Genomic DNA, 26,290 nt, shown 5'->3' on the forward strand with positions numbered 1-26,290 from the left:
CATCTACCTATCTACATGAATAAATTAATGTAGATGACACTGAAATCAGCCAGAAAAGTTTAAATAAAAATCATTACAACTATTATCTCTAATTATAATTAAATTATATGAAATTCTTCAATGTAGTTATTGTTAAATTTCACATTAAAGTAATCATCTGAACAATGTTATTTTATTGGGGGGCCTGGGTGGTTCAGTTGGTTAAGTGTCCAACTCTTGATTTCGGCTCAGGTCATGATCTCACAGTTCATGGGATCCAGCCCATGTCCAGTTCTGCACTGAGTGCAGAGCCTGCTTGTTCTCTCTCTCTCTCTCTCTGTCTCTGCCCCTCCCCTGCTCATGTTCTCTCTCTCTCTCTCAAAATAAATAAATAAACATTTTTAAGTGCTAATTTATTAATAGCTGTTACCTTTTGAAAAACCTAAAAATGCCTATGAATACCTGGAAATGGTTTAATAAAGACAGAATAGTTACTTTAATTTCAACTCTCATATTGCTTATGAGAAAATATCCTTTGTAAGTAAGTTCTGATCCTGAAATTTCAAAGTTTAGCAAGTATTTGCTGAGCACCTACTGTGTGCCACAGGCCATGCTGGGAGCTAGGGTAACAGGAGAAATGACACAAAAATTAGTATTACTATGCCATGCAACTTGTATTAAAAAAGAAATATAAAATTGATGCAAGCCAGAGAAAACCTTAAGCTGCAGTTACGATTCTTTATCATTGTTGGATTCTGCTTTTCACCCTTAGGGTTGTAGTCGACTGTTAGTCACCGTGGATCTAAACCTCACTAATGCCGAGTTTATCCAGTTTTACTTCATGTACGGATGCCTGATTACACCAAATAACCGTAACCAAGGTGTTCTCCTGGAATATTCTGTCAATGGAGGCATTACCTGGAACCTGCTAATGGAGATTTTCTATGACCAATACAGTAAACCTGGGTTTGTATTCTATTTTATCTTTAATAACTAGTATATCGAGCAGTGATGCTTGTTAAGGCCTGCCAGCAGTCAGTCAGCAGGAGCTTCAGGGGACCTGGACCATACTCACTGGTAGAAGATGCTTCTGTGAGGCACCTGGTGGCTTATTCGGTTAAGTGCCTGACTCTTGGTGTCAGCTTAGGTCATGATCTCACGGTTCATGAGTTGGAGCCCAACATCAGGCTCTGTGCTGACAGCGTGGAGCCTGCCTGGGATTCTCTCTCTCACCCTCTGTCTCTGCATCTTCCCTGCTCACATACTCTCTCTCTCTCAAAATAAATAAATAAACTTAAAAAACTAAAAAAAAAAAAAAAAAGATGCTTTGAAACTGACATGAAGATAAGATTTCTGAGCTGATAAATAGCTGGTTTGGGTTTTTATTTTAAGAATGACTAGTTTTAGGGGCACCTGGGTGGCTCAGTTAGTTAAGTGTCTGACTTTGGCTCAGGTCGTGATCTCACAGCTCGTGAGTTCAAGCCCCACGTGGGGCTCTGTGCTAACAGATCAGAGCCTGGAGCCTGCCTCAGATTCTGTGTCTCCCTCTCTCTCTGGCCCTCCCCTACTCACTCTCTGTCTCTCTTACTCTTTCTTTCTCTCTCTCTCTCAAAAATATAAACATTAAAAAAAATAATCATAAATAAAATAACAGAAGACCATGGGGGAGGGGAGGGGAAAAAAAAGAGAGGGAGGGGGGCAAACCATAAGAGACTCTTAAAAACTGAGAATAAACTAAGGGTTGATGGGGGCTGGGAGGGAGGGGAAAGTCGGTGATGGGCATTGAGGAGGGCACCTGTTGGGATGAGCACTGGGTGTTGTATGGAAACCAATTTGACAATAAATTTCATATTAAAAAAATAAAAAATAAAATAAAACCCCCACAATGGGCTTAATAAATGCAATGTAGGAATCATTTAAAAGATATATATTCTGGAAAGGCAAAAAGCAATTGGTGTGACCAATGAGAAAAGTCAAAAGAGGTTTTAAAAGTAAAAGAGCATATCTATTAAGGTGGAAGGAAGAGAAGAGAGAGAGAAAGAAGGTTGGAGGAGAGGAGAGAGCAGCGTAGAGGTTAGGGGAGGAAAGGGGAAAGGAGAAATATAGAATAATTAAACCCAGAAACGTAGAAGAATTAAAAGCACCAAAAAAGGAAGACAAAACATAGATAATCCCTCAGTGTATGGCAAACCAGGTATAGGCTAAAAATTAGGTAAAATAAAAACAATTAAAGAATCTTATAAATGATCATTTAAATTCAGTGTGTCCATTAACAATAGGTTCAACTGTGAATGACAGAAAACCCCAAGTAACTTATAAGGTTTTTTTTTTTCTTTCTCTCATATAAATTAGATCTGGAAGAAAATAGCCAAGGGCGGCTACAGTGGTTCCATAAGCACCAGAGACCCAGGTTCTTTCTACCTTATGTTTTTGCCACACTCAACATATGACCTCCATCTAGTGGTCCAAAATGGCAACCCCAGCTCCTCCACCTTCCCACCAGCAGGAGGGAGGATGGGCAAGAAGGGTGTGCTGTCTCTCTTCCTAACAGGTGCCCATACTTCCATTCACATTCCAGTAGCCAGAACTTAGTCACAGAAACACACCCAGATGCAAGGGAGTCTGGACATACTGTCTTTATTCTGGACAACTGTTCACCTCACTATAAAGATGGGCTCCGATTATGAAGGAAGAAGGGGAAAATGGCAATTGAGGAAATGTCAGCCACAAGCAAAATGTTAAATCCCGCACTTACCTTAAAGTTGGACAGTAGTAAAGGAATTCAAATAGAAGCTAAGAGGAACACAGTGTAATAGCACACAAAAACGTGCTCATCTGTTAGTTAGAAGATAACAGATAAGCCAAGTAAACTATTTCCTTAGTCTTTTTGGAGAAAGGTATAAAGACTCTCAGGTATGAGTTCCTGAACATTTAGCATAATATGCAGGGAGAATGAAGTTAAGATAAAAGCATAACTGTCTGATCTACTTTAGTTCTCTGAAGGAGAAACAAATTGACTGAAGTAGTAACAGTGGTCATAATTTATTTAAACTTTCAACAGCCTTAGATAAATTTCTACTCCAAGGGTTTTTAAAACGTGGTCAAGGATTTATCAGAGAAAGGAAACTACATTAGAAATAGGAAAGAAAAGGGGTGCCTGGGTGGCTAAGAGGGTTGAGCGTTGGACTTTGGCTCATGATCTCATGGTTCATGAGTTCAAGCCCCACATCGGGCTCTGTGCTGACAGCTCAGAGCCTGGAGCCTGCTTCAGATTCTGTGTCCCCCTCTCTCTCTGCCCCACCCCTGTTTGTGCTCTGTCTTGCTCTGTCTTTCAAAAATGAATAAACATTAAAAAAAAATTGGAAAGGAAAAAAAGGTAAAGATCGTGTGATTGTATGTCTCTCTAGGAACAGACACATTTCTGATATTATTTAATACACTTTAAAATGTTAAACATGCCAAATCAAAGCAGATAAGCTATAGGGAGATGATACAAGGTGAGGATACAAAAAGAGGGCAAGGAGAGGACAGATGAGCTTTGAAAGTGAGATGCATGAGGAAATAAACTTTGGAAAAGATTGCCTGCCTAAGCACGGATGGTCTCCAAACTGCCAGTAACTATACAAGCAAGGATCTAGGATTCACGGTCTACAATTTCCTTCCCTAAGACCAAGATCCACTAAGCTATCTTGGCCCAAAGGGTACACAAAATGACAGACATAGTCAAAAAAGTATTTAAAATTCAAGTACTGAAAATCCAACCAAAAGGACCGCAGCATTGAATGGATCTTAATGCGTCCTCATCTGGAATACTGCCTACTATTCTGGTCCTAATCTCTCAACAAAGACATAAAAGAGAAAAGAGGAAGGAAAATAAAATCAACAAGGAAATAGTGTATAAATACAAACAAAACGGTGAACCCTCTTCAGTGTGAAAGACAAAAACTAAAGGGGCCACCATGAAAGTCCTCCACTTAAGGGTTCTTCACAGGATGGATTTGGGCTTATTGGCCCATCTTGGAACACTAACACTAAGAGGAAGCCCTTAAATATAAAGGGAGGTAGATTAGTATGGATAGAAAGATGGGAATTTATGCAGAGGAAAGTAAACCTCAGGAAATTATTTTCCCCAACAGACTTTATGGTTGTGAGTATAAGCTCAAAAGTGTTTGATATATTCTTGGGCTTTAAATGCATAATTGTGATCATGTCTAGCTGGTTATGGTTCATATTGGAGCATGTAGTCATATTTGTCCATGTCTGTTCTTGGTGACTGTGTTGGGGACAGCATGCTGGGCTTGTTACCCTATGGTTCTTACTCAGCATTTCTTAGTATAATGTCTTCAATAAAACATAAAGACAAAGTCAGTATAAACCACATAAAGTAATTACATACAACCTGGTACCCTCAAGCTGAGAACCCAAATGTCCTGCCACATGTGTCTAAATTCAGTGTCTGAATTCTAAGCAATTTGCTGATACTCACAGGAGTAGAATGAAATCAAGGCACCAGGGGAAGGAAACTGATGAAACCAACCTCTAGGAGACAGAAAACAAAAGTTAGTATTGGCTTATGTCTACCAAAGTGCATATCTCTAGGCTTATAGATCCAGAGAGGCCCCTAGGCAAGCAGAAAATTGTAAAGTCCCTTTAAGGCGTGCCCAGGGACAATTAGAATAAGTAGATAGTTCCAGAATCCTTGAATTTGTTCACATTCTGTTTCCCCAATTTGGGGACTCCTGAACCTTCATAAGCTCAAACCAGTTTATCATGGTTTATAAAAATTACATTTTAAAAATTATTTTTAAAAATTAAAATAAATTTTAGGGCACCTGGGTGCCTCAGTTGGTTAAGCTCAGGTTGTGATCTCACCACTCATAGGTTGGAGCCCCACGTTGGGCTCTGGGCTGACAGCTCAGAGCCTGGAGCCTACTTTGGATTCTGTGTCTCCTTCTCTCTCTGGCCCTCCCTTGCACTCTCTCTCTCTCTCTCATTCTCTCTCAAAAATAAGTAAACATTAAAAAAATTAAAATAAACATTTAAATCAACTATTTAAATTAAGTTTTTAAATTTTATCTCCTGTCCTTCCCTCACCACCACGTGACGTGTAATATCTTACCTCTTGTTGTGAATCTTTTACTCGCATGAGACATTTGACAAGTTTGTTTACCCCCCACTGCCATCATTTTCATACAGATTCGTGAATATCCTTCTCCCTCCTGATGCTAAAGAGATTGCCACTCGCTTCCGCTGGTGGCAGCCAAGACATGACGGCCTGGATCAGAATGACTGGGCCATCGACAATGTCCTCATCTCGGGCTCTGCGGACCAGAGGACGGTCATGCTGGATACCTTCAGCAGTGCCCCTGTGCCCCAGCACGAGCGCTCCCCCGCAGACGCCGGCCCCGTCGGGAGAATTGCTTTTGACATGTTTATGGAGGATAAAACTGCAGGTACATTTATCACTAATGCTACATACGAATCCAGCAGAAATGTAGCGTGGATTTGGGTCTTTTCAAAAAAAGTAGAATGTGAAGCTCTTACAGATTCTCAAATGGTATAGAAACAGTGAAAATGGTTTCACCCTTTGGTGTCTCTCAAAATTCCTGATCTACACTGGAATCTTCTTCCATTTAAGCAGCAAGTATGTTTTAATAAATAGCATCCTATAATAATTCCTTTTTTTAAGAGATTATTTGTTTCTTTGTTTCCTTGTTCCTCCTTTGGGTAGAAAGCCAGTATTTCCTAGTCATTTATTTTAATATCCAAAGACAAGTGTCTTGTTTTGCCACATGTTAGTTTCATTTGTGATGACATTTCATGTTTTAGAGAGTGTCTCAGGTCTTGCTTGTCACTGTTTATTCTCAATAGTAGTAGAAAAGTGATCCTGGTGACATAGAAAAAAAGATCTCTCCGTGCTAGGCTCGTTTTTAATGTCTTGTTTTCATTTCATAAAACTATTCTGGTATTTATTTATTTATTTATTTATTTATTTATTTAGAGGGTGCAACTGAGCAAGAGGCAGAGAGAGAGGGAGAGAAAGAGAAGCAGGGCTCTCCTAAGCAGGGCTCCTGCTCACCCCAACCAGGTCTCAAGCTCACCCCATGTGGGACTGGAACTCAAAACCTGTCTGATGATGACCTGAACCAAAGTCAGATGCTTAACGGCTGAGCCACCTAGACGCCCTGTTCTGGTCATCTTTTTTAAAAATGGTGACTTATATCAAGTTTGTGGCTTTGTCATGCCACATCCTTGGTAATACTACATAAAACATGGTATCTTCTGGTCAAGTAGTGATGTTTAATTATATGGCTCATACCAACACTGCAAGTGTTATCTGAACAGTGAAAATAATTCTCTGAAGAAGGTTATTGAGAAGATTTACTTACACAGATCTGGTTCAGAACCTTGTTAAATTATTCATTTATTTTTTCCCTGTGAAATGATTTACATAAGTGAGTTTATGGCCAGAAAATAATTTAAACACTGCTTCTGTATGAATAAAAGCAAATACAGATTATTTTTTCAAGTACCTAAAATACCAATTTGCACTTTAGGCTTGATTGGTGATGTACAATTGAAGAATTGCAAAAATAGTTTTTTAGAGGGGCGCCTGGGTGGCGCAGTCGGTTAAGCGTCCGACTTCAGCCAGGTCACGATCTCACAGTCCGTGAGTTCGAGCCCCGCGTCAGGCTCTGGGCTGATGGCTCAGAGCCTGGAGCCTGTTTCCGATTCTGTGTCTCCCTCTCTCTCTGCCCCTCCCCTGCTCATGCTCTGTCTCTCTCTGTCCCCCAAAAAATAAAATAAAAAATAAAAAATAAAAAAAAATAGTTTTTTAGAAACTGTAATATCTAATTACAGAAGTAGCTTCTGATATTTCAGAAGATATTGATGAGGTAGTGGATTAATGTAAAAACCTGCTTTCATCAGGATTGCAGAGTTCTAGCATAAACTATGTGCCCTAGAATAAACTGGAACTCAAATTTCTGTGCTCTTTGGCTCTGGAGTACTAGATGCACAATTAAATGTAGCTGCAAAATCCCATGAATTGGGATGGAATTTGGAATGAAAATTCACAGATAATGGCATTGTGGTAGCCATTTGAATCCCAGACATAAAATGCTTGTTCTGTACACATATGTTAATGCTCAGACAAACTCAAAAGGACACAGCACAGATGAAGGCTGAATTCCAATTGTGTGGTCTCTCCTCTGACTCCTCTGAGACCATCCAACTCTATTACTTGCACAGTAGCCCCAAGCCTATGATTGTACCCATTCATCTCCAAAGAAAATGCTGGAGCTAAACAGGAAACTTTCAGAGAAATGCTGGACCTATAAAATCAAAGTGTATCATGAATTAAATGCAATTTATGGATATGTTCCTTCTTAAACTTTCTGGAATAAAATCATAATGTTAAAAATGCCTCTTCCAGGGGCACCTGGGTGGCTCAGTCAGTTGGGCATTCAACTCTTGGTTTTGACTCAGGCCATGATCTCACGGCTGGTGGGTTCGAGCCTCCATCCAGCTCCACCCTGATGGTGCAGAGCCTGCTTGGGATTCTCTCTCTACCCCTCCTCTGCTTGTGCTCTCTCTGACTCAAAAATAAATTAATAAGCTTTTTTTAAAAATACCCTTTCCTGGGGCGCCTGGGTGGCGCAGTCGGTTAAGCGTCCGACTTCAGCCAGGTCATGATCTCACGGTCCGTGGGTTCGAGCCCCACGTCGGGCTCTGGGCTGATGGCTCAGAGCCTGGAGCCTGTTTCCGATTCTGTGTCTCCCTCTCTCTCTCTGCCCCTCCCCCGTTCATGCTCTGTCTCTCTCTGTCCCAAAAATAAATTTAAAAAAACGTTGAAAAAAAAAATACCCTTTCCTGGGGCGCCTGGGTGGCTCAGTTGGTTAAGCGTCCACCTTCGGCTCAGGTCATGATCTCACAGTCTGTGGTTTCGAGCCCCGCGTCGGGCTCTGTGCTGACAGCTCGGAGCCTGGAGCCTGCTTCGGATTCTGTGTCTCCCTCTCTCTCTGCCCCTCCCCTGCTCGTGTTCTGTCTCTCTCTGTCTCAAAAATAAATAAAACATTAAAAAAACAAAAACCCTTCCAGAAAAGAAAGGACATTGTGGACAGTGTGTGTGTGTGTGTGTGTGTGTGTGTGTGTGTGTGTGTGTGTGATTGAGAAAGAGAGGGAGAGACAACAAGATGTACTCAGCGCTAATCAAGTCATAGTCTTGTTGCCTAAGTTTTCCTTAGACATAAGCTTGTTTTTAGTCACTTCACTGAGGTATAATTGACATATAAAAAGCTGTTGATTTTAATGTATACAACTTGATGAGTTTGGAGATAATTATACACCACATCACCACAATCATGGCCATAAATTTATCAATCACCTCCTAACATTTCCTCTCACAGAACCCCCCTCCTTTTTGTTTACCCTTCTTAACAAGTTTTTAAGTGTACCGTACATTATTGGTAACTATAGGCTCTCTGTTGCACAATAGATCTCCGGAACTTATTTGCCTTGTGTTCCTGAAACTTCATACCCCTTGACGGACATGTCTCCATTTCTTCTTCTCCTCAGCCCCTACTAACCACTATTCTACCCTCTGGTTCTATGAATTTGAATATCATAATTTTTTAATTACCCAGATGACACTGCCAGAATTTGATTAGAAGTAGCTAGCTCACTTCCCTCTTGTATTACTAGAAATTCTTGGTCCTTCTTTAGAACCTACCTAAAAGTTAAGTATCTATCAGAAAAGAATCAGTGTAGGGGTACTTGGATGACTCAGTCAGAAAAGCATGTGACTCTTGATCTTAGGGCCATAAGTTCAAGCCCACGTTGGGTGTAGAGATTACTAAAAAATAAATAAACTTTAAAAAAAGAATCAATACACATTTCCCTTTGCTTTTCATTTGTAACACATACAATATACTTTTTTTCTAAATGTAGACTTACCAGTATTGGACAGTAGGTATATCTCAACCTCCTAGGATCCATGTTCCTAAAATGATATGCTTACATTAGTGTTTTGCCTGTGGATTGTATGTAAGATAAGAGAGATTTCTACTGAAAAGAGTACAAGATCTTGCTTAATGTGTAAATTTGCTTCAAGTAATTTTGTCATAAATTTGTCATAAAATTTATATTTTTTTAAGTGAATGAGCATTGGCTATTCCATGATGATTGCACAGTAGAAAGATTCTGTGACTCCCCTGATGGTGTCATGATTTGTGGCAGCCATGATGGAAGAGAAGTATATGCAGTGACCCATGATCTGACTCCCACTGAAGGCTGGATCATGCAATTCAAGGTGAAAATGTTATGGTCTCAATTACATAAATACCTATACACTAGCAATATAAAAATGAAAAAAAAAATTTGAGGCAAAGATCATACAACATTTCATTGACTTAATATACACTTTGAAAAATAAAATGTAATGTTTAGGTAATATACATCTCTACTGTATATAACTTAATGATTAAAAGTGATTAAAATTATTTTATTTCTGAATTATGCCAACGTAAAACTTTCATAAGAGTAAATGCGTTTCTGTCCAGGAATAAACAGAGCAAAATAGCGCAAAATAGTGATAATAAAAACGTAGGACGCTGAGTTAAGTTATCATATTTTAAATCATTATATGACTTAGCCACCTTCGTCCTTTAAGAGAAGATTAAAGCTATTATGGTTATAAATACCTTTTTTTGTTTTGTTTTCGCAAGACTATTGTAATGTTCCTGGAGAAAGAAAATTCTAGAAAACAAAGGCATGATTAGCATTAATGCCAGCATCGATTTTGGCCAAGATGTTGTGTCAACCAATTTATTTTATGTCATCCAATTTATTGTCTACCTCACTCCCACTGTATTAGCAACAAATGTTCCAGTATGCCTGTCTGGGGCAACAAAAGGTGCTGTGCCTTATTAAAAGTACCTTCTGTTATCACTTCATTGCATCTTACTTGTATTTGAAAGTGATGTATGGAGAGTCATAAATTGTACAACAAAACAGTAAACTTGGAAAAGCTGTTAGCAATCCTTCTTGGTCGAGCATCCTGCCAAATAGAAGTGCCAGACCATTAGCACAACAAACAACAATTTGTAAGAGTGGGCCCAGGCCTTCCAAGGCAATCAGCCAGCCATGGCAGAGCGCAGCTTTCAGCTTCTCTCCAAACTCCCTGCACAATATATTTGGCACTTTCTATAATTTGTCATCTTGGGCAACCACGTCAACTACCCTGTCCATCAGCAGAATAAGTAATGATCCTGAAAATACAGAGTGGATGTGGTGTAACACCTATCAAGTGATCAGCACCTTTCTTGCTGCCAAGTCCTTAGAGCAGAAATATGTAATCTGGTTTTAATATTTTTCCAATCTTTCTTTTCTGTTCATTAGATTTCTGTTGGATGTAAAGTGTCTGAAAAAGTTGCCCAGAATCAAATTCATGTGCAGTATTCTACCGACTTTGGTGTGAGCTGGAATTATCTGGTCCCTCAGTGCTTACCTGCAGACCCAAAATGCTCTGGAAGTGTTTCTCAGCCATCAGTATTCTTTCCAACCAAAGGGTGGAAAAGGATCACCTACCCACTTCCTGAAAGCTTAGTGGGGAAGTAAGTAGAAAATTCAAATAAAGCCTGGTTCCAAGCATTGATAAATCTATGAGGGACACTTGTCGAGCCTGAACTTATGTGTAATTGTGGGTAAAATGCTCTTACCCCCTAATTCTAAAAGTTCTCTAATCAATGACCTCCATGATGAACTGACTTGAGGAGACCTCAAGTTTAAATCCTCAGGCTTCTCAAGAAAGGCCTTGGCAGCCCTTCCACTTTCCATATTAATCTCTGAACATGGATACACAGCAATAGCAATAGTCCTAGAGCCAGATGAAAAGGTATAGGCTACCTTATGGGTCTTGTAGACTGTGGTCCACCATGCATCACACGCTTTCCATATTACTGCCTGTCAATCCATTGATGAAGACACAAGCAAGTCCTAACTGGTGATACTATTTGTACAAAACCTAATTCTTCATGCTGTCTGTACAAGTGTGGTTTGTAGATCTAATTTTTCTGTTACATTCTGCACCTGCTGTGAAAAGTAATTAGTGTAGTAATCACTACTAGAGCAGTAGTGAGCCAAGATGATTAAACTATTCCCTGAAAAGTCTGTAGATAAGTTAATTTAAGCAATTCTAAAAGCTTTTCCTTTGACTGTAAAATTAGGAAAAAAGATATATTGAAGAAAATGACAGGTGTACCTCCACCATATGAATCATAGAGACTGGCTAAATGAAAAACCTTCTTATGAAACAGAATTACGATATATGTCCAGCACATATAGAGCCTTTGAATAAGGTGCTTGCACTCAGCTTTTCCAGTGGCCCATAAATATCATCTACTACATGATCACTCACTGTTTCCTGGAACACATGTAAAGGTTTTAGTCTATTAATGTGCTAGGAGATTAGATCAGGATACTTTCAGCCACAGGTAACAGAAAACCCAATGCAAATGGACTCAATTAAAAGTGAAATGTATTATATCTGTAATGAAACAATCCAAAGTAACTGGATTCTAGGATTGATTCACATGCTCAAAAATGTCTTCAAGGACATTATTACTTACTACTCTTACAATGACTCTTTCTTTGCTCCTCCGTTCACACATTGGTGTAATATTCAGGCCTCATGAACATAGATGGCTTCCAGAAAACTGCAGCAGAATGCATCCTTACCTATGTCCAATGGAAGAGAAACAGAGTTGCTTTTCTTTCAAAGCTGGAGTTACTACCTTCTTGTGTCCCATTGGCACAAATTAGCTCAAGAATGCCCGTTCCTGAGTCAGTCAATAGCTAGGGGAGTTCCATTACTCCTATGACTCACCAAGGGTGAAATGGGTGCTGGGGAGGCCCATGATATCACTGCCTCATTTTACCCCTCTATTCCTCTCTCTTTTTTAATAATGATGTAAAACTTAAACTCAGTAAGATGCACACATCTTAGTAGTTTGGCACAATGAGTTCTTACCAATGTGTAACCTGTGGAACCATGCCATAAAACAAGATACAGAACATTTACATCACCCCAGAAAGTCTCCTCGTGTACTTTGAACTCTTTACACCAAAATAGTGTAGCACATTCTGATATAAGGTCAATTGTGAGGTTTGTATTTTCCCCCAAAGACAGAGAAGAGCAATGATTAAATCAAAATCTTGGGGAAATTGCCCTTTCACATAACCCTTTCAAAATCGTTTTCTAATTAGCACAGCTGTTCTGAGAATATCGATTACCTTTGGGGATTCAGAAGTTGCTGTTTCCTGACCACCTGAGGGCTGTGTGTCTGCTGACGAGTCTCTGTGAAAGGCTTCGCTCACCTTGTGTACAATTTCAGAAATGCAGTTAATGGGTCTAAATTGCGACACAACCACTGGACTCCAGTTCATAAGCAGCCTCATTTATGATAGTTACAGATTTGTATTTTAAAATGTTCCTATCACTTGAAATAGAGATTCCACTGCATTTTCATTTTGTTGTACGAGTTTGGTCACATACTATAAAATTTTAATGAAACTGGCTTTAAAGTTCCATTACAGAAATAGATAATGGCGGTCAGAAAACGTTTTTTATTAACCCATTTCATACTGCCAGTGTCTTAAATGTTTTTTTTTTCCTCTTCTGTACTGAACATACACATAGGAAAATGGACTTAAGTAAAGTTAACTTTTGTTCTCACTCCTTTGCTTCTGTGTTATCAATAGTCCAGTGAGATTGAGATTCTATCAGAAGTACTCAGATATGCAGTGGGCAATCGATAATTTCTACCTGGGCCCTGGATGCTTGGACAACTGCAGGGGCCACGGAGATTGCTTAAAGGAACAGTGCATCTGTGATCCGGGATACTCTGGGCCCAACTGCTACTTGACTCACACTCTGAAGGTAATGTTAATGCCCCAGAAGAAAGCATTTACTCACACCGCAGGTCGTGCCTGAAGAACCATTGTTAAGTGGGGGTCTAGTAAGTTTTAACAGCGGTCTTTGGGTGCCCCAGTGAATAAATCCTTTGGCTGGCAACTGAAAATATCTCTTAGGTTTCTTAGATACAGAATATCAAGACCAAGCTCTACTACAATTTACTCAATTTATGAAATAAACCAGACTGTATTGATTAAAGAGCATAAATACTCTGCTTTTTTTTTTAAAGACTCTTAATTTGAAACTAGCATTAAGTCTTCTTCACTTATTCGGTAGATGTGCCGTTTGAAGGAAGATGTCGATGTTATGAAGCAAATAACATAGATTCATTATCACAAAGAAACAAGTTTTCAAAAATGACTAAACAGCTGAATTTTTTTATTGAATTATAATTGATATACAATGTTATTTTAGTTTCAAGTGTGCAACATAGTGACTGGACAATTCTGACATGACTCAGTGCTCACCACAATAAGTGTGCTCATCATTATGTCACCATACAGCATTATTACAGTATTCTCATTACCTACATTTTTGTTCAGAAAACTCAGTGTTCCAATTTGCTGACTGCTAAAATGTGGTTGTGTATTAAGAATAGAGAGGTCGGGGCGCCTGGGTGGCGCAGTCGGTTAAGCGTCCGACTTCAGCCAGGTCACGATCTCGCAGTCCGTGAGTTCAAGCCCTGCGTCAGGCTCTGGGCTGATGGCTCAGAGCCTGGAGCCTGTTTCCGATTCTGTGTCTCCCTCTCTCTCTGCCCCTCCCCCGTTCATGCTCTGTCTCTCTCTGTCCCAAAAATAAATAAACGTTGAAAAAAAAAATTAAAAAAAAAAAAAGAATAGAGAGGTCATTTTGGAAACTTTTGCTGTTACACTATTATTTAATATGCAAAGTAAATACAATTGCCCAACACAGTTCCCATATATGTGTTCTATTTCTGTGAACAAATACAGTACATTCATCGTTGCAATAACAGAAAAATGACTAAACCAAAAAAGCACAAGTGACTGAAATCAAACATGGAAGTGGCAAAAAAAAAAAAATGTAAACAAAGCCTGTTCTGTCATTTTTTTTCCTGTAATACACCAACTTTGGCATTAATAAATTAATTGGAGCAACGCTCACTTGTATCTGAAAGTGTTGGTCAACAAATGAGATTATAACATGAGGAACCCAGCCATAGGTAATAATTGAAGTTTAAAAAAATTAGTTTCTTTCATGAACATTCAAATTTCATTAGTATTCCTCAGTTGGATAAGAAGTTAATAAGTTTATATTACAAAATAATAAGTCTATATTATGAACTCTGGTCAAACCTTTCTAATAAGAGTTTACATGGTTAACAGTGCATGTCTTCTGACTCTTGTGTTCTTACCTGTAAACCTCCATTTTTAAAATTGTATTTATTTGCTGACATCAGTGAGGTGAAGTAGGACTGACAGGTGATGTACTTGTCTTTAACTATAGAGATGATTATGTTCTGAGTCATTTAAATCATTTAAACTACATAGTAAGTACCAACTAGACAACTCCTCTAAAGAAATGAAAAAGTAGTTTTTCTGTATACAGTTACTGCCATTGCAACTGTAACAAATTGTTTCCACGATATATTTCTATCATGTAAAAAAACAAAAAACAAAAGAATTGTGCCTCAACCCAGTGCAAGACTATATTATGGACAAAATTAATAGAAACATCAAGATTTTTCATCATAGTTCACTATGATGTGAGGGGATGAAATAATTTTGCATAAAAATAGCCATAATGAACCCTAATATTTTATTTATCTACTCTTTTTGAAAAAATAGACTATTCCTACAAATATCATATAGCTTCACTCATATGTGGAATTTAAGATACAAAACATGAACATAAGGGAAGGGAAGCAAAAATAAGATAAAAACAGGGAGGGGAACAAACCATAAGAGACTCTTAAATAGAACAAACTGAGGGTTGCTGGAGGGGTTTTGGATGGGGGGGATGGGCTAATTGGGCAAGGGGCATTAAGGAGGGCACTTCTTGTGATGAGCACTGAATGTTATATGTATACAGGTGATGAATCACTGGATTCTACTCCTGAAAATGTTATTGCACTATATGTTAACTAACGTGGATGTAAACTTTTTAAAATTAATAAATTGAAAAGAAAAAAATAAAAATAGACTATTCCTGGTTGTTGGTCATCCTGAATTAGGAGGATAAACTGGAGACCAAGGGCAAATATTTTGTTCTGGATTTTGAATACTTCTCGTCATCATCCTGAATCTTGACCCTACTAAACGTAAAAACTGACTTCCAAGGTTGATTTTCTTTTGACCTCACACAAAAAACGTTGGTTTCAAATGCCCCTCCTTAACCATATAGACATTCCAAGTTCACACCATCATGGAAGCTCAAGGGTTCTGGTTGCTTAAAGCAGTCTCCAGAGTGTGGGGCACACACTCCTGGAGGAAAACAAGACAATCCATTGAAAAATGTTAGGAGGGGCACCTGGGTGGCCCAGTCAGTTAACTCTCTGACTGGGTCTCAGCTCAGGTCTTGATCTCAGAGTCTTGAGTTCAAGCCCCACATTGGGCTCTGTGCTGGGCATGAAGCCTACTTAAAGAAAAAAAAAAATGTTAGGGGGAAAAAAATGCTAGAACGTGTGCTTTGTTTTATATTAGTCTTTTAAATTTTCATTTTTTGTGCATGTTTCATAATCCATAATACCATAATTGTACTTTTATATGCAATATAAACAAATACACATATTTGGAGAGTATATGCTTAAGTAACTTCTCAAATAGGAGTGTTACTATAGTCAACTTGCAATTATTTTATTTTAAGATTCTTTCTAGACTTTAAGTCCCAATGATCAAACATTATTTAAGCACTTTAAGTGGGCTTAATGTATGATGCAAAAGAACATTGTAGACAGATCTAGTTTTTTGTAAATGCTTCAGAAAAGCATTAGAAATCAGCACTTTTTTTAAGTCCAAGATGAAATTATATTGTCTAAACTATTCCATAGTTATTGTCTGAAAATGTTATTTGTAACCACATCCCACTTATGTTTTTCCAGACGTTCCTGAAGGAACGCTTTGACAGTGAAGAAATCAAGCCTGATTTATGGATGTCCTTAGAAGGTGGAAGTACTTGCACTGAGTGTGGCATTCTTGCTGAGGACACTGCGCTCTATTTTGGGGGATCCACTGTGAGACAAGCTATTACTCAAGATTTGGATCTCAGAGGGGCAAAGTAAGTCATTTTTTGTTATTTTTATAACAGCATAGCAAATTGGCCCCAAAATGAGGAACACACTTATGGAAGAAGTTATTACCCAGGACTTGAGTAGACTCTTTGTTCTAATTAACCATTCTGATGGATAATATGTGCTTGCATTCAGATTCCTGCAATACTGGGGGCGCATCGGTAGTGAGAACAACATGACCTCCTGCCATCGGCCCATCTGCCGGAAGGAAGGCGTGCTGTTGGACTACTCTACCGATGGAGGCACGTTTCAGGGGTGAAAGCCACACCTTGGAGCAGATTCCCAAATTACATCCAATGCCCCTCAGAACAGTTTCTGCAAAGCTTTGCTGACTTTGCAGTGAAAATAGTGAAAGTCACAAAGAGAAAGCTACAGATCTTAGTCACATTACACTTTCATACATGTGACTTGTGTGTTACACAAAACCTACCCATAAGGGTGTAAGAGAGAAGTCGCATTAAAAATTTAAAAAGAAAAATAGATGAAAATAATAATTTTTTTAAAAAGCTCCAAACTTTATGAATAAAGAAAAACTTCTGTGTGTAACTGAAGCTTAATTATAAATGATACAATTAAGAAATAAATTTTATATGGTTTTCTAAGTAAGATCACTTTTAAAAACATTTTAAAGCATTTTTAAAAGCTTTTGTGTGAACAAGCATGTAATAAATCTACAAAAAACCTACCGTGAAAGATGACAGTCTGAAGTCATGAGGCTGTCAGAGGATATTTTAATAAAATTCTGTTTCATTATTTTGAAATAGCTGAAACCAGACCAAAAATAACATGAAGTCCTTAGAAAATCAGTTTTAGCAGATAGGTATCATTTTGATAACTAGCAGAGAGATAGATGGCCTTAAAGTATTTTAGTGTATTCAAAGGTGTTTCCTTAAGTAATTTAAACATCCCACCTACAATCTTATCAATTGATAAGAGGAAAACTTATCAGTCCACAAAATAAAAATTGCCCAGAATTAAAATAGCTAAGTTAAAATTTTAAATTACTAGGTGTTCCTGTCCAGAAACATGCAAAACATGGATGTAGCTCATTATTTATGAAAAATAACGCACATAGCAATGTACAAAAAAATTTTAAGAGCAGAAAATACATAATTTTTACTTCAGCATGTTTCTTTTTGGCCAGATATTTCTAAATACCCTTCCCCTCATACACAGCATCATTTGGAAACAGTGGTAAACGCTTATATTAAAGTCATTGAAATCAATTCTCATTTCCTGGTTGAAGATTTCTTTGGGAAGCTTATTGTAGCTGCAGTATACTGTCACTTTGTGGAGGTTTTCCCAGATATGTTACTATGTTGGTGTATTTGTTACTGTAGGAATAACTTGGACTTTGCTCCACGAGATGGATTACCAGAAATACATTTCTGTTAGACACGACTACATACTTCTTCCCGAGGACGCCCTTACCAACACAACTCGACTTCGCTGGTGGCAGCCTTTTGTGATCAGCAATGGCCTTGTAGTCTCTGGAGTGGAGCGTGCACAGTGGGCACTAGACAACATACTGATTGGCGGAGCAGAAATCAATCCCAGTCAACTGGTCGACACGTTTGATGATGGTAAGAAACCAGACATTTGAAAGTCTTTTTTGTGAGCCTTTTGTCTGCTGTGTCTTTAGATGAGTTACTCCATAAAAAGCATTCAGAAGAGTACCTAGAACATATTCACTGCTCAACAAATGTTAGCTAGTATTTTACCCAGTGGCTTATGAATCTTCAAGATTATCTGTTTGTTGAAATGTCAACTGATGATTTAAAAAATTCTGTTAAAGACAAAATATCTAGCTCTGAATATAATTTGAAATTTCAATATCCAAAATAATTCTAGTTTCTTTAGGAATTTCTGTACCACAGAGATGCACATTGCCTTGTTTTAAAAGTGTACCAAAAATTTTGTAATGGTGCAAGTCAGGCTAGCAATTACATTTTTTTAAGTTGGGTAATCATTATGCTAGCATTTAATAATATTTTATAAATTTGATTAAATATCTTGGATTTATACATTATACCAATTAAATAAAAATCAATCTTAAAGGGTAAGCAAAAAGGCAGAGCACAGACATTTCAGTAACTTGACAATAAACCAATCCGTGCAAGAGAGTAACATGCCATATTGCTTCCAATTTACCTTAACAGAAGGCACTTCCCATGAAGAAAACTGGAGTTTTTACCCTAATGCAGTAAGGACAGCAGGATTCTGTGGCAACCCATCCTTCCACCTCTACTGGCCGAATAAAAAGAAGGACAAAACTCACAATGCTCTCTCCTCCAGAGAACTCATTATACAGCCAGGATATATGATGCAGTTTAAAGTAAGGGGAAGTGGCTCTTCAGAACAGAATATGGCATTACATATTTGGGGATGGAGGGCGGGAAGAATGCTTAGTTGTACAACTACAAGGAAATGATTGTATTCATTAAAAGAGCCTTTATCTTATGAGTAAAAGAAGTGATTTTTAGCACAGGCCTTTATCAGATAGGATTATTTGAGCATCAATAAAATCAATTAGTATATTGGGACATAGCAAGAAATGTAACTGTATTATATTTCATATATGGAATCTTGAGTTGTTCCCAAGATCTTGGAAATGAAAAGCTCATATAGGTGCCTCTGCCAATTTCTCTCTCTCTCTCTCTCTCTCTCCTTCTCCCTCTTCCCACTCTCCCCACAGTTTCTGTACCTCTTCTCTCTTACTCTACACTGATTTCATATATCAAGCCACTTTGCTTCTTTATCTATCCTTTTCCATCATGTCTTTCTATTTTCTTTTTGTCTCTGACTTCCAAACACAGACATGTACTGTAGCCCAGCTGGAATGCCCCAAATCCTTAGATGTAAAAAGGACTCTCAAATCTTTTACATTGCATATTTTACTCATAAAGAAGTGTAGAAGGGAAGTCATAGAAGATAATTAATAGCCAGATAATCAGAGAGAAAGATAAAGCAATATCGATTAATGTCTTTCTCATTACCAAACACATTTAAAAAAATAGTAAAAAGGGTATTACAGGGGCACCAAGGTGGTTCAGTTGGTTAAGCATCCGACTTTGGCCCAGGTCATAATCTCGTGGTTCACGGGTTCAAGCCCCGCATAAGCTATTTGCTGTCAGCACGGAGCCTGCTTCAGATCCTCTGTCCCCCATCTCTCTGCCCCTCCCCCACTCGTGTGCACTTTTTCCCTCAAAAATAAATATTTTTTTAAAAAGGGTATTGCAGAAATACACTTTGTTACTAGATCATTTTAAAGACAAACATTGGTTGCTTATTTAAAACATTTATTTAAATGTTTTAAAAAGATATCCTTATTTAAAAAGATGCCCTGCAATGATGGTTAATAGTAAGGTGGGGCGCCTGGGTGGCGCAGTCTGTTAAGCGTCGGACTTCAGCCAGGTCACGATCTCGCAGTCTGTGGGTTCGAGCCCCGCGTCGGGCTCTGGGCTGATGGCTCAGAGCCTGGAACCTGTTTCCGATTCTGTGTCTCCCTCTCTCTCTGCCCCTCCCCCGTTCATGCTCTGTCTCTCTCTGTCCCAAAAATAAATAAACGTTGAAAAAAAAATTTTAAAAAAAATAGTAAGAGTCCTTTCTAGCAGAAATAAAAATGTATTCAGAGCCGGTAGGAGAGAGAAATGGGGAGTTATTGTTTAATGAGTGTAGAGCTTCAGGTTTACAATTTAGAAGTTCAGATCTGTTGCAAAAAGAGGGGCATAGAGATATTCACTGTGTTCCTCAGTTTTATGTTGAACTTTCCTTCAGAGACTGAAGGGTGAGGCAGTCTCCCCAAATGCTACCACTCCCTTAGGACTATCCCTACCTTAGTGGCATGAAGGATGCTCAAATTTAAGTTGTACAACAGGTTGGTTTGATACATATGTATAGTACATATACTACACATACATACAAACATCAAATGCATACATACATCAAATCAACATGTTGATATATATACATATATATACTATATGTATTTTATATATATGTAGTAATATGATTGCCATTATAGTGATAGTTAGCGCCTCTGTCATGTCGTCATTTCTTTCTTGTGGTTGGAATAATTCACATCTTCCACTTCTGATGAATTATTTTCTAATCCACTTAATCAAATATAATCTCTCCTTCCTCTGAAGCACCACAGCATTTTAGTTGTATCTTTTATGATTTCTATTTCCATTATTGGAATATGCTTCTTATTTTCTCTCTCAGGCCAGGGCTGTTTTATTCATGAGTGTACGGCCTGAAATTTTTAGCACTAACCTTCCCCAGTGTCAGCACTAAAAAAAAGGACATGTTGATTAAGTAGATGATTAGGACTTAAATTTAAATCACCAAGGTTTTATAGCATTTATGCATTATTAATGACTCAAACATTTAATTGCATATAATATGGAAAGTTTTAATTCATACGGAAATGTAAAAACCACAAGAATGAATATTAAGTAGTCAGAAATTGCTATTTTTAATTATAAATAGAAATTCACTAGTAGCATCAGGAAGTTAGAGTATCAGTGAAAATGTTTTGAACCAGTGATACTTTGAGTTTCTTTCCATTAATCCTCCAAATGTTACTTTACTTTTGGCCAAATTATCTTTCCCAAATTTATGATTAATATGTTATTATATTAAGTAAATAGAAATAGTACTTTTGTTTATTTGTTTGTTTTACTACTTAGCCATGGATATCATTCTGTTTGCAGCCAGCTCTGATTGGTATGGAATGCCTTTTTCTTTTGGAGAGGTGTCTGACTCTCAGTCTTACCAGAACTGCCAACTTGGCAGGTAGAAAACTTGGAAAGCAATAGCATAATCCAGAAATATTAAAATTAGATAGATAGATACATAGATACATAGATACATAGGAAGAAATGGGCCTGGTCATTTCTTGTACAGAATCTTTTATGTCTTTGAGAAAACACTTCTCTCAAAGGTTAAGAGCTTACTCTTTTTGTTATTGAAGTATAATTGACATACAATGTTATATTCGTTTCAGGTGTACAACCTAGCTGATATGACATTCTATACGTTACTCCGTGCTCACCACAATTAGAGTACTCATTATCTGTCACCTTAAAATGTTATTACAGTATTTTCACCTATTTCATCTATTCTTTCCACCCCTCTGGCAATCACCAGTTTGTTCTCTGTATTTATGAGTTTATTTCTATTTATTCATTTGTTTTGTTTTTTAGATTACACAAATAAGTGAACTCATATGGTTATTGTCTTTCTGTGTCTGACCTTCACTTAGCATAATACCCACTAGGTCCACCATGTTTTAACAAATGGCAAGATCTTATTCATTTTTATGGCTGAGTAATATCCCATTGCGTATATATACCCCCTGTCTTTATCCATTCATCCATTTATGGATACTTGGGTTGCTTCTATATCTTGGCTATCATAAATAATGCTGCAATAAACATAGGGGTGCATATATCTTTTTGAGTTAATATTTTCATTTTCTTTGGTAAATTCTTAGCAGTGGAATTACTGGATCATTGGTATTCCAATTTTTTATTTTTTTCAGGAACCTCCATATTGTTTTCCAGAGTGGCTGTACCGATTTACATTCTCACCAACTGTGCATAAGGGTTGCTTTTTCTCTACATCCTCACCAACACTTGCTATTTCTTATCTTTTTGATACTAGCTCTTCTGACTTGTGTGACATGATATCTGTCTCATTATGGTTTTATCTGTATTTCCCTAATGATTAGCAAATTTGAGCATCTTTTCATGTGTCTCTTGGCCATCATGTGTCTGTTCAGGTCCTCTGCCCATTTTTTAAACTTTTTTTTTTTTTGCTTTTGAGTTGCATAAGTTCTTTATGTATCTTGGGTGTTAACCCCTTTATCAGATATATCATTTGCAAATATCTTCTCCCACTTAGTAGATTGCCTTTTTGTTATATTGATGATTTCCTTGATTGTGAAAAAGCTTTTTATTTTAGTGTAGTCTCGATAATTTATTTATTTTTACCTTTTCCCTTGCCTGAGGATATATATCCATAAATATGTCCTTAAGGCTGATGTCCAAGAGATTACTGCTTATGTTTTCTTTTAATGGTTCAATCTCACATTTAGGTCTTTAATCCATTTGAATTTATTTTTGTATATGGTATAAGAAAGTGGTCCAGTTTCATTATTTGCATTTAGCTGTCCAGTTTTCCCAGCATCATTTATTGAAGAGACTGTTTTTCCCCATTGTGTATTCTTGCCTCCTTTGTCATAGATTAATTGACCATATTAAGTGTCCACTAGTCCACTGATCTTTGTGTATATTTCTATGCCAGTACCATACTGTTCTGATTACTACAGCTTTGCAGTATATTTTGAAATCTGGAATTGTGATACCTCCAGCTTTGTGTTTCTCAAGAGTGCTTTGGTCTTGGGGTGTTTGGTAATTCCATACAAATTTTAGGATTTTTTTGTTCTAGTTCTGTGAAAAAATGCTATTGGTATTTTGATACAGATTACATTCAATTTATAGATTGCTTTGAGTAGTATGAACATTTTTAACAATGCTAATTCTTCTAGCCCATGAGCATGGTACATCTTTCCATTTGTTTACTTTATCTTCAGTTTCTTCCATCAGCGTCTTATAGTTTTAAGAGTATAGGTTTTTCACCTCCTTGATTAAATTTATTCCTAGGTATTATTTTTTGTTGGTATAATTGTAAAGGGAATTGTCTCCCTCATTTCTCTTTCTGCTACTTTGCTATTAGTGTATAGAAATGCAACATATGGCTGCATATTAAATTTATACGCTGCAACTTTACTGAATTCATTTATCAGTTCTAATAGCTTTTCAGTGGAGTCTTTAGGGTTTTCTATTCATACTATCATGTCATCTGCAAAGAGTGACAGCTTTACTTTTCCTTCCCAATTTGGATGCCTTTTATTTTTTGTTCTTGTGATTGCTACAGCTAGAACCTCCAATACTATGTTGAATAAGTGGTGAGAGAGGACATGCTTGTCTTGTTCCCAATCTTAGATGAAAAGCTCTCAGTTTTTCACCATTAAGTATGATGTTAGCTGTGAGTTTTTCACATATGGCCTTCATTATGTTGAGGTATGTTCCCTTTAAACCCACTTTGTTGAGAGTTTTTATCATGAACGGATGTTTAATTTTGTCAGATGCTTTTTCTGCATCTATTGAGATGATCGTATGGTTCTATCATTTCTCTTGTTGATTCTATGTATCACATTGATTTGCAAATATTGAACTATCCTTGAATTTCTGGAACAAATTCCACTTGATCATGTTGAATGATTCTTTTAGTGTATTCCTGAATTCAGTTTGCTAATATTTTCTTGAGGATTTCTGCATCTATGTTCATCCTGGCTGGCTCAGTCAGTGGAGCATACAACTCTTGATCTCAGGGTTTTGAGTTCGAGTGCCACATTGAGTGTAGCTTTCTTTTTCTGAATGGCCTTGTAGAATAAATTTGGAAGTTTTCCTTCCTCTTTTATTTTTTGGAATAGTTTGAGAAGAATAGGTATTAATTCTTTAAATATTTGGTATAATTCACCTATAAAGCCATTTCGGGGGATTTTTGTTTGTTGGGAGTTTTTTGATTACTGATTCAATTTTGTTACTAGTAATCAGTCTGTTCAAATTTCATCTCTCTTCCTGATTCAGTTTTGGAAGACTGTATGTTTCTAGGAATTTATTCATTTCTTCCAGGTTGTCCAATTTGTTGGCATCTAATTTTTCGTAGTATTATAATCTTTGTATTTCTGTGCTGTCGCTTGTTATTTCTCCCTTTTCATTTCTGATTTTATTTATTTGAGTCCTCTGTCTTTTTTCTTGATGACACTAACTGAAGGTTTATAGATTTTATTTATCTTTTCAAGCAACTAGCTCTTGGTTAGAAATAGTACTTTTTGGGCACCTGGGTGGCTCAGTCATTAAGCTTCTGACTTCGGCTCAGGTCATGATCTCACAGTTGGTGACTTTGAGCCCCACTTCGGGTGAGCTTGAGCCCAGCTTTGGCTAAACATGAGCCCCAGGTGAGCCCCACCTCTCTCTCTCTCTCTCTCTCTCTCTCTCTCTCTCTCCCCCCCCCCCTTCCTCTCCCTCTCCCTCTTCCTCTCTCTCTTACTCCCCCTCCTGGGATTCTCTCTGCCCCTACTCACTTTCTCCCTCTCTCTCTCTAAAAGAAAGAAAAAAAAAAAAAAGAAGAAAGAAGTAGTACTTTTTTAAACCTTAATTCCCGGGGCGCCTGGGTGGCTCAGTTGGTTGAGCGTCCGACTTCGGCTCAGGTCATGATCTCGTGGTCTGTGGGTTTGAGCCCCGTGTCGGGCTCTGTGCTGACAGCTCAGAGCCTGGAGCCTGTTTCGGATTCTGTGTCTCCCTCTTTCTCTGACCCTCCCCTGTTCATGCTCTCTCTCTCTCTGTCTCAAAAATAAATAAAACATTAAAAAAAAAATTTAAACCTTAATTCTCATCTTCACACAGAGTTGCATGTTTTTAACAGAACTCAAAAAATTGTATTGCTGGTGTTCAGTCAGGCTGCTCTGTAAAAGCTTCTCTGAATATTTGTTGATTATTTATTAGAGTTACAATCTAGAGAGAGGGAATTTCTAATTAATGGTAGGTGCTTAATCTTCCCTGTACATATTTGTTGTTTATGCTTGTTTTAGATTGTGGTGGGTTGTGAAGCTACTTCTTGTGGCGATCTTCATTCTGTGATGTTGGAGTACACTAAGGATGCAAGGTTTGTGAAATACTTTTTTACATTCCTCCAAACTTGAATACCACTTCAAATGGTTGTGTATTTTTAAAGCAACTATCTACAGAGGAGCAACCTTTTATATTAAAAGTATGGTTCATGGGTGCACCCGGGTGGCTCAGTCAGTTAAGCATCCGACTTCGGCTCAGGTCGCGGGCTCATGACTTGTGGGTTCAATCCCTGTGCTACTAGCACAGAGCCTGTTTCTGAACCTCTGTCTCCCTCTCTCTGCTCCTCTCCCACTTGGACTCTCTGTCTCTCTCTCTTTTTCACTCTCAAAAAATAAGTGAACATTTTTTTAAAAGGAAGAAATAATTACATTCCAAAAAAAGTGTACTTTATGTTTATTTCCCATCTATTAATTTCATTTATATAAAATTTACATGTGTGTCTTATTTTCAAATTTTTCCTTCAAACCAAGAAAAACTGTTTTTCATACTAGGTTGGCTGCAAGCCAACAAACTTTTTTTATTTTAAAATAAGTAAGATAATACATTTGTCCTCAAGTAGAATTCTCTTTTATTCATGTTGCTCATTTTTTTTAAATTTTTTTTTTCAACGTTTATTTATTTTTGGGACAGAGAGAGACAGAGCATGAACGGGGGAGGGGCAGAGAGAGAGGGAGACACAGAATCGGAAACAGCTCCAGGCTCTGAGCCATCAGCCCAGAGCCCGACGCGGGGCTCGAACTCACGGACCGCGAGATCGTGACCTGGCTGAAGTCGGACGCTTAACCGACTGCGCCACCCAGGCGCCCCTCATGTTGCTCATTTTTAACCCACCTTAATGAGAATTTGAGTCAATAAAAGATCTAAATATGCTTCAACCAGAATCATGTGTCTTAAAGCATAGTGAAAGTCTGACATTGTGCAATTACCTTATTAGGGTGTTGATAACCCTGTCTCACACCATCACTCTTGAAAATGAATTATGCAGGGTTAAGTTTGAGTAGACAGAGAATTTTGTCAGTCAACTCCGGGTATATTTACAGTAATATACCAGAAGCCACTAGTATGCAGCACGATGCACGCTATTATTTTATTCTATTATCTGTGAATGTATTCTTGTGCTTGTAAAGAATTAGAATATATATTATATGAAATTATTTTTAATTTGCCTTTTCATTGTCTATATAAATATATACAGGAAGTACAGAACTTACATAAAAAATATCTCAATCTAAAGGCATCTGGTTGGTTCAGTCGGTTAAGTGTCCGACTCTTGATTTTGGCTCAGGTCGTGATCTCACAGTTGGTGGGTTCAAGCCCCTCGTTGGGCTCTGTACTAACAATATGGAGGCTGCTTGAGATTCTCTGTCTCCATCTCTGTTTGCCCCTCCC

General features: G+C 37.8%; 1 protein-coding gene across 1 annotated transcript in view; it reads left to right on the forward strand.

Moving 5' to 3' along the window:
- The window catches only part of RELN (reelin), a 535,267-nt gene that overhangs the window by 491,509 nt on the left and 17,468 nt on the right, over nt 1–26,290 (forward strand). The window contains exons 49-58 of the mRNA XM_047850601.1: nt 752–945; nt 5,176–5,432; nt 9,135–9,289; nt 10,378–10,592; nt 12,739–12,916; nt 16,011–16,186; nt 16,335–16,441; nt 17,540–17,782; nt 18,359–18,534; nt 24,862–24,935. Of these exons, the coding sequence (XP_047706557.1) occupies nt 752–945; nt 5,176–5,432; nt 9,135–9,289; nt 10,378–10,592; nt 12,739–12,916; nt 16,011–16,186; nt 16,335–16,441; nt 17,540–17,782; nt 18,359–18,534; nt 24,862–24,935 (1,775 nt within the window). The remainder of the gene's footprint in view (nt 1–751; nt 946–5,175; nt 5,433–9,134; nt 9,290–10,377; nt 10,593–12,738; nt 12,917–16,010; nt 16,187–16,334; nt 16,442–17,539; nt 17,783–18,358; nt 18,535–24,861; nt 24,936–26,290) is intronic.

This window comes from Prionailurus viverrinus, chromosome A2 (assembly GCF_022837055.1).
Source record: "Prionailurus viverrinus isolate Anna chromosome A2, UM_Priviv_1.0, whole genome shotgun sequence".
Classification (NCBI taxonomy): Eukaryota; Metazoa; Chordata; class Mammalia; order Carnivora; family Felidae; genus Prionailurus; species Prionailurus viverrinus.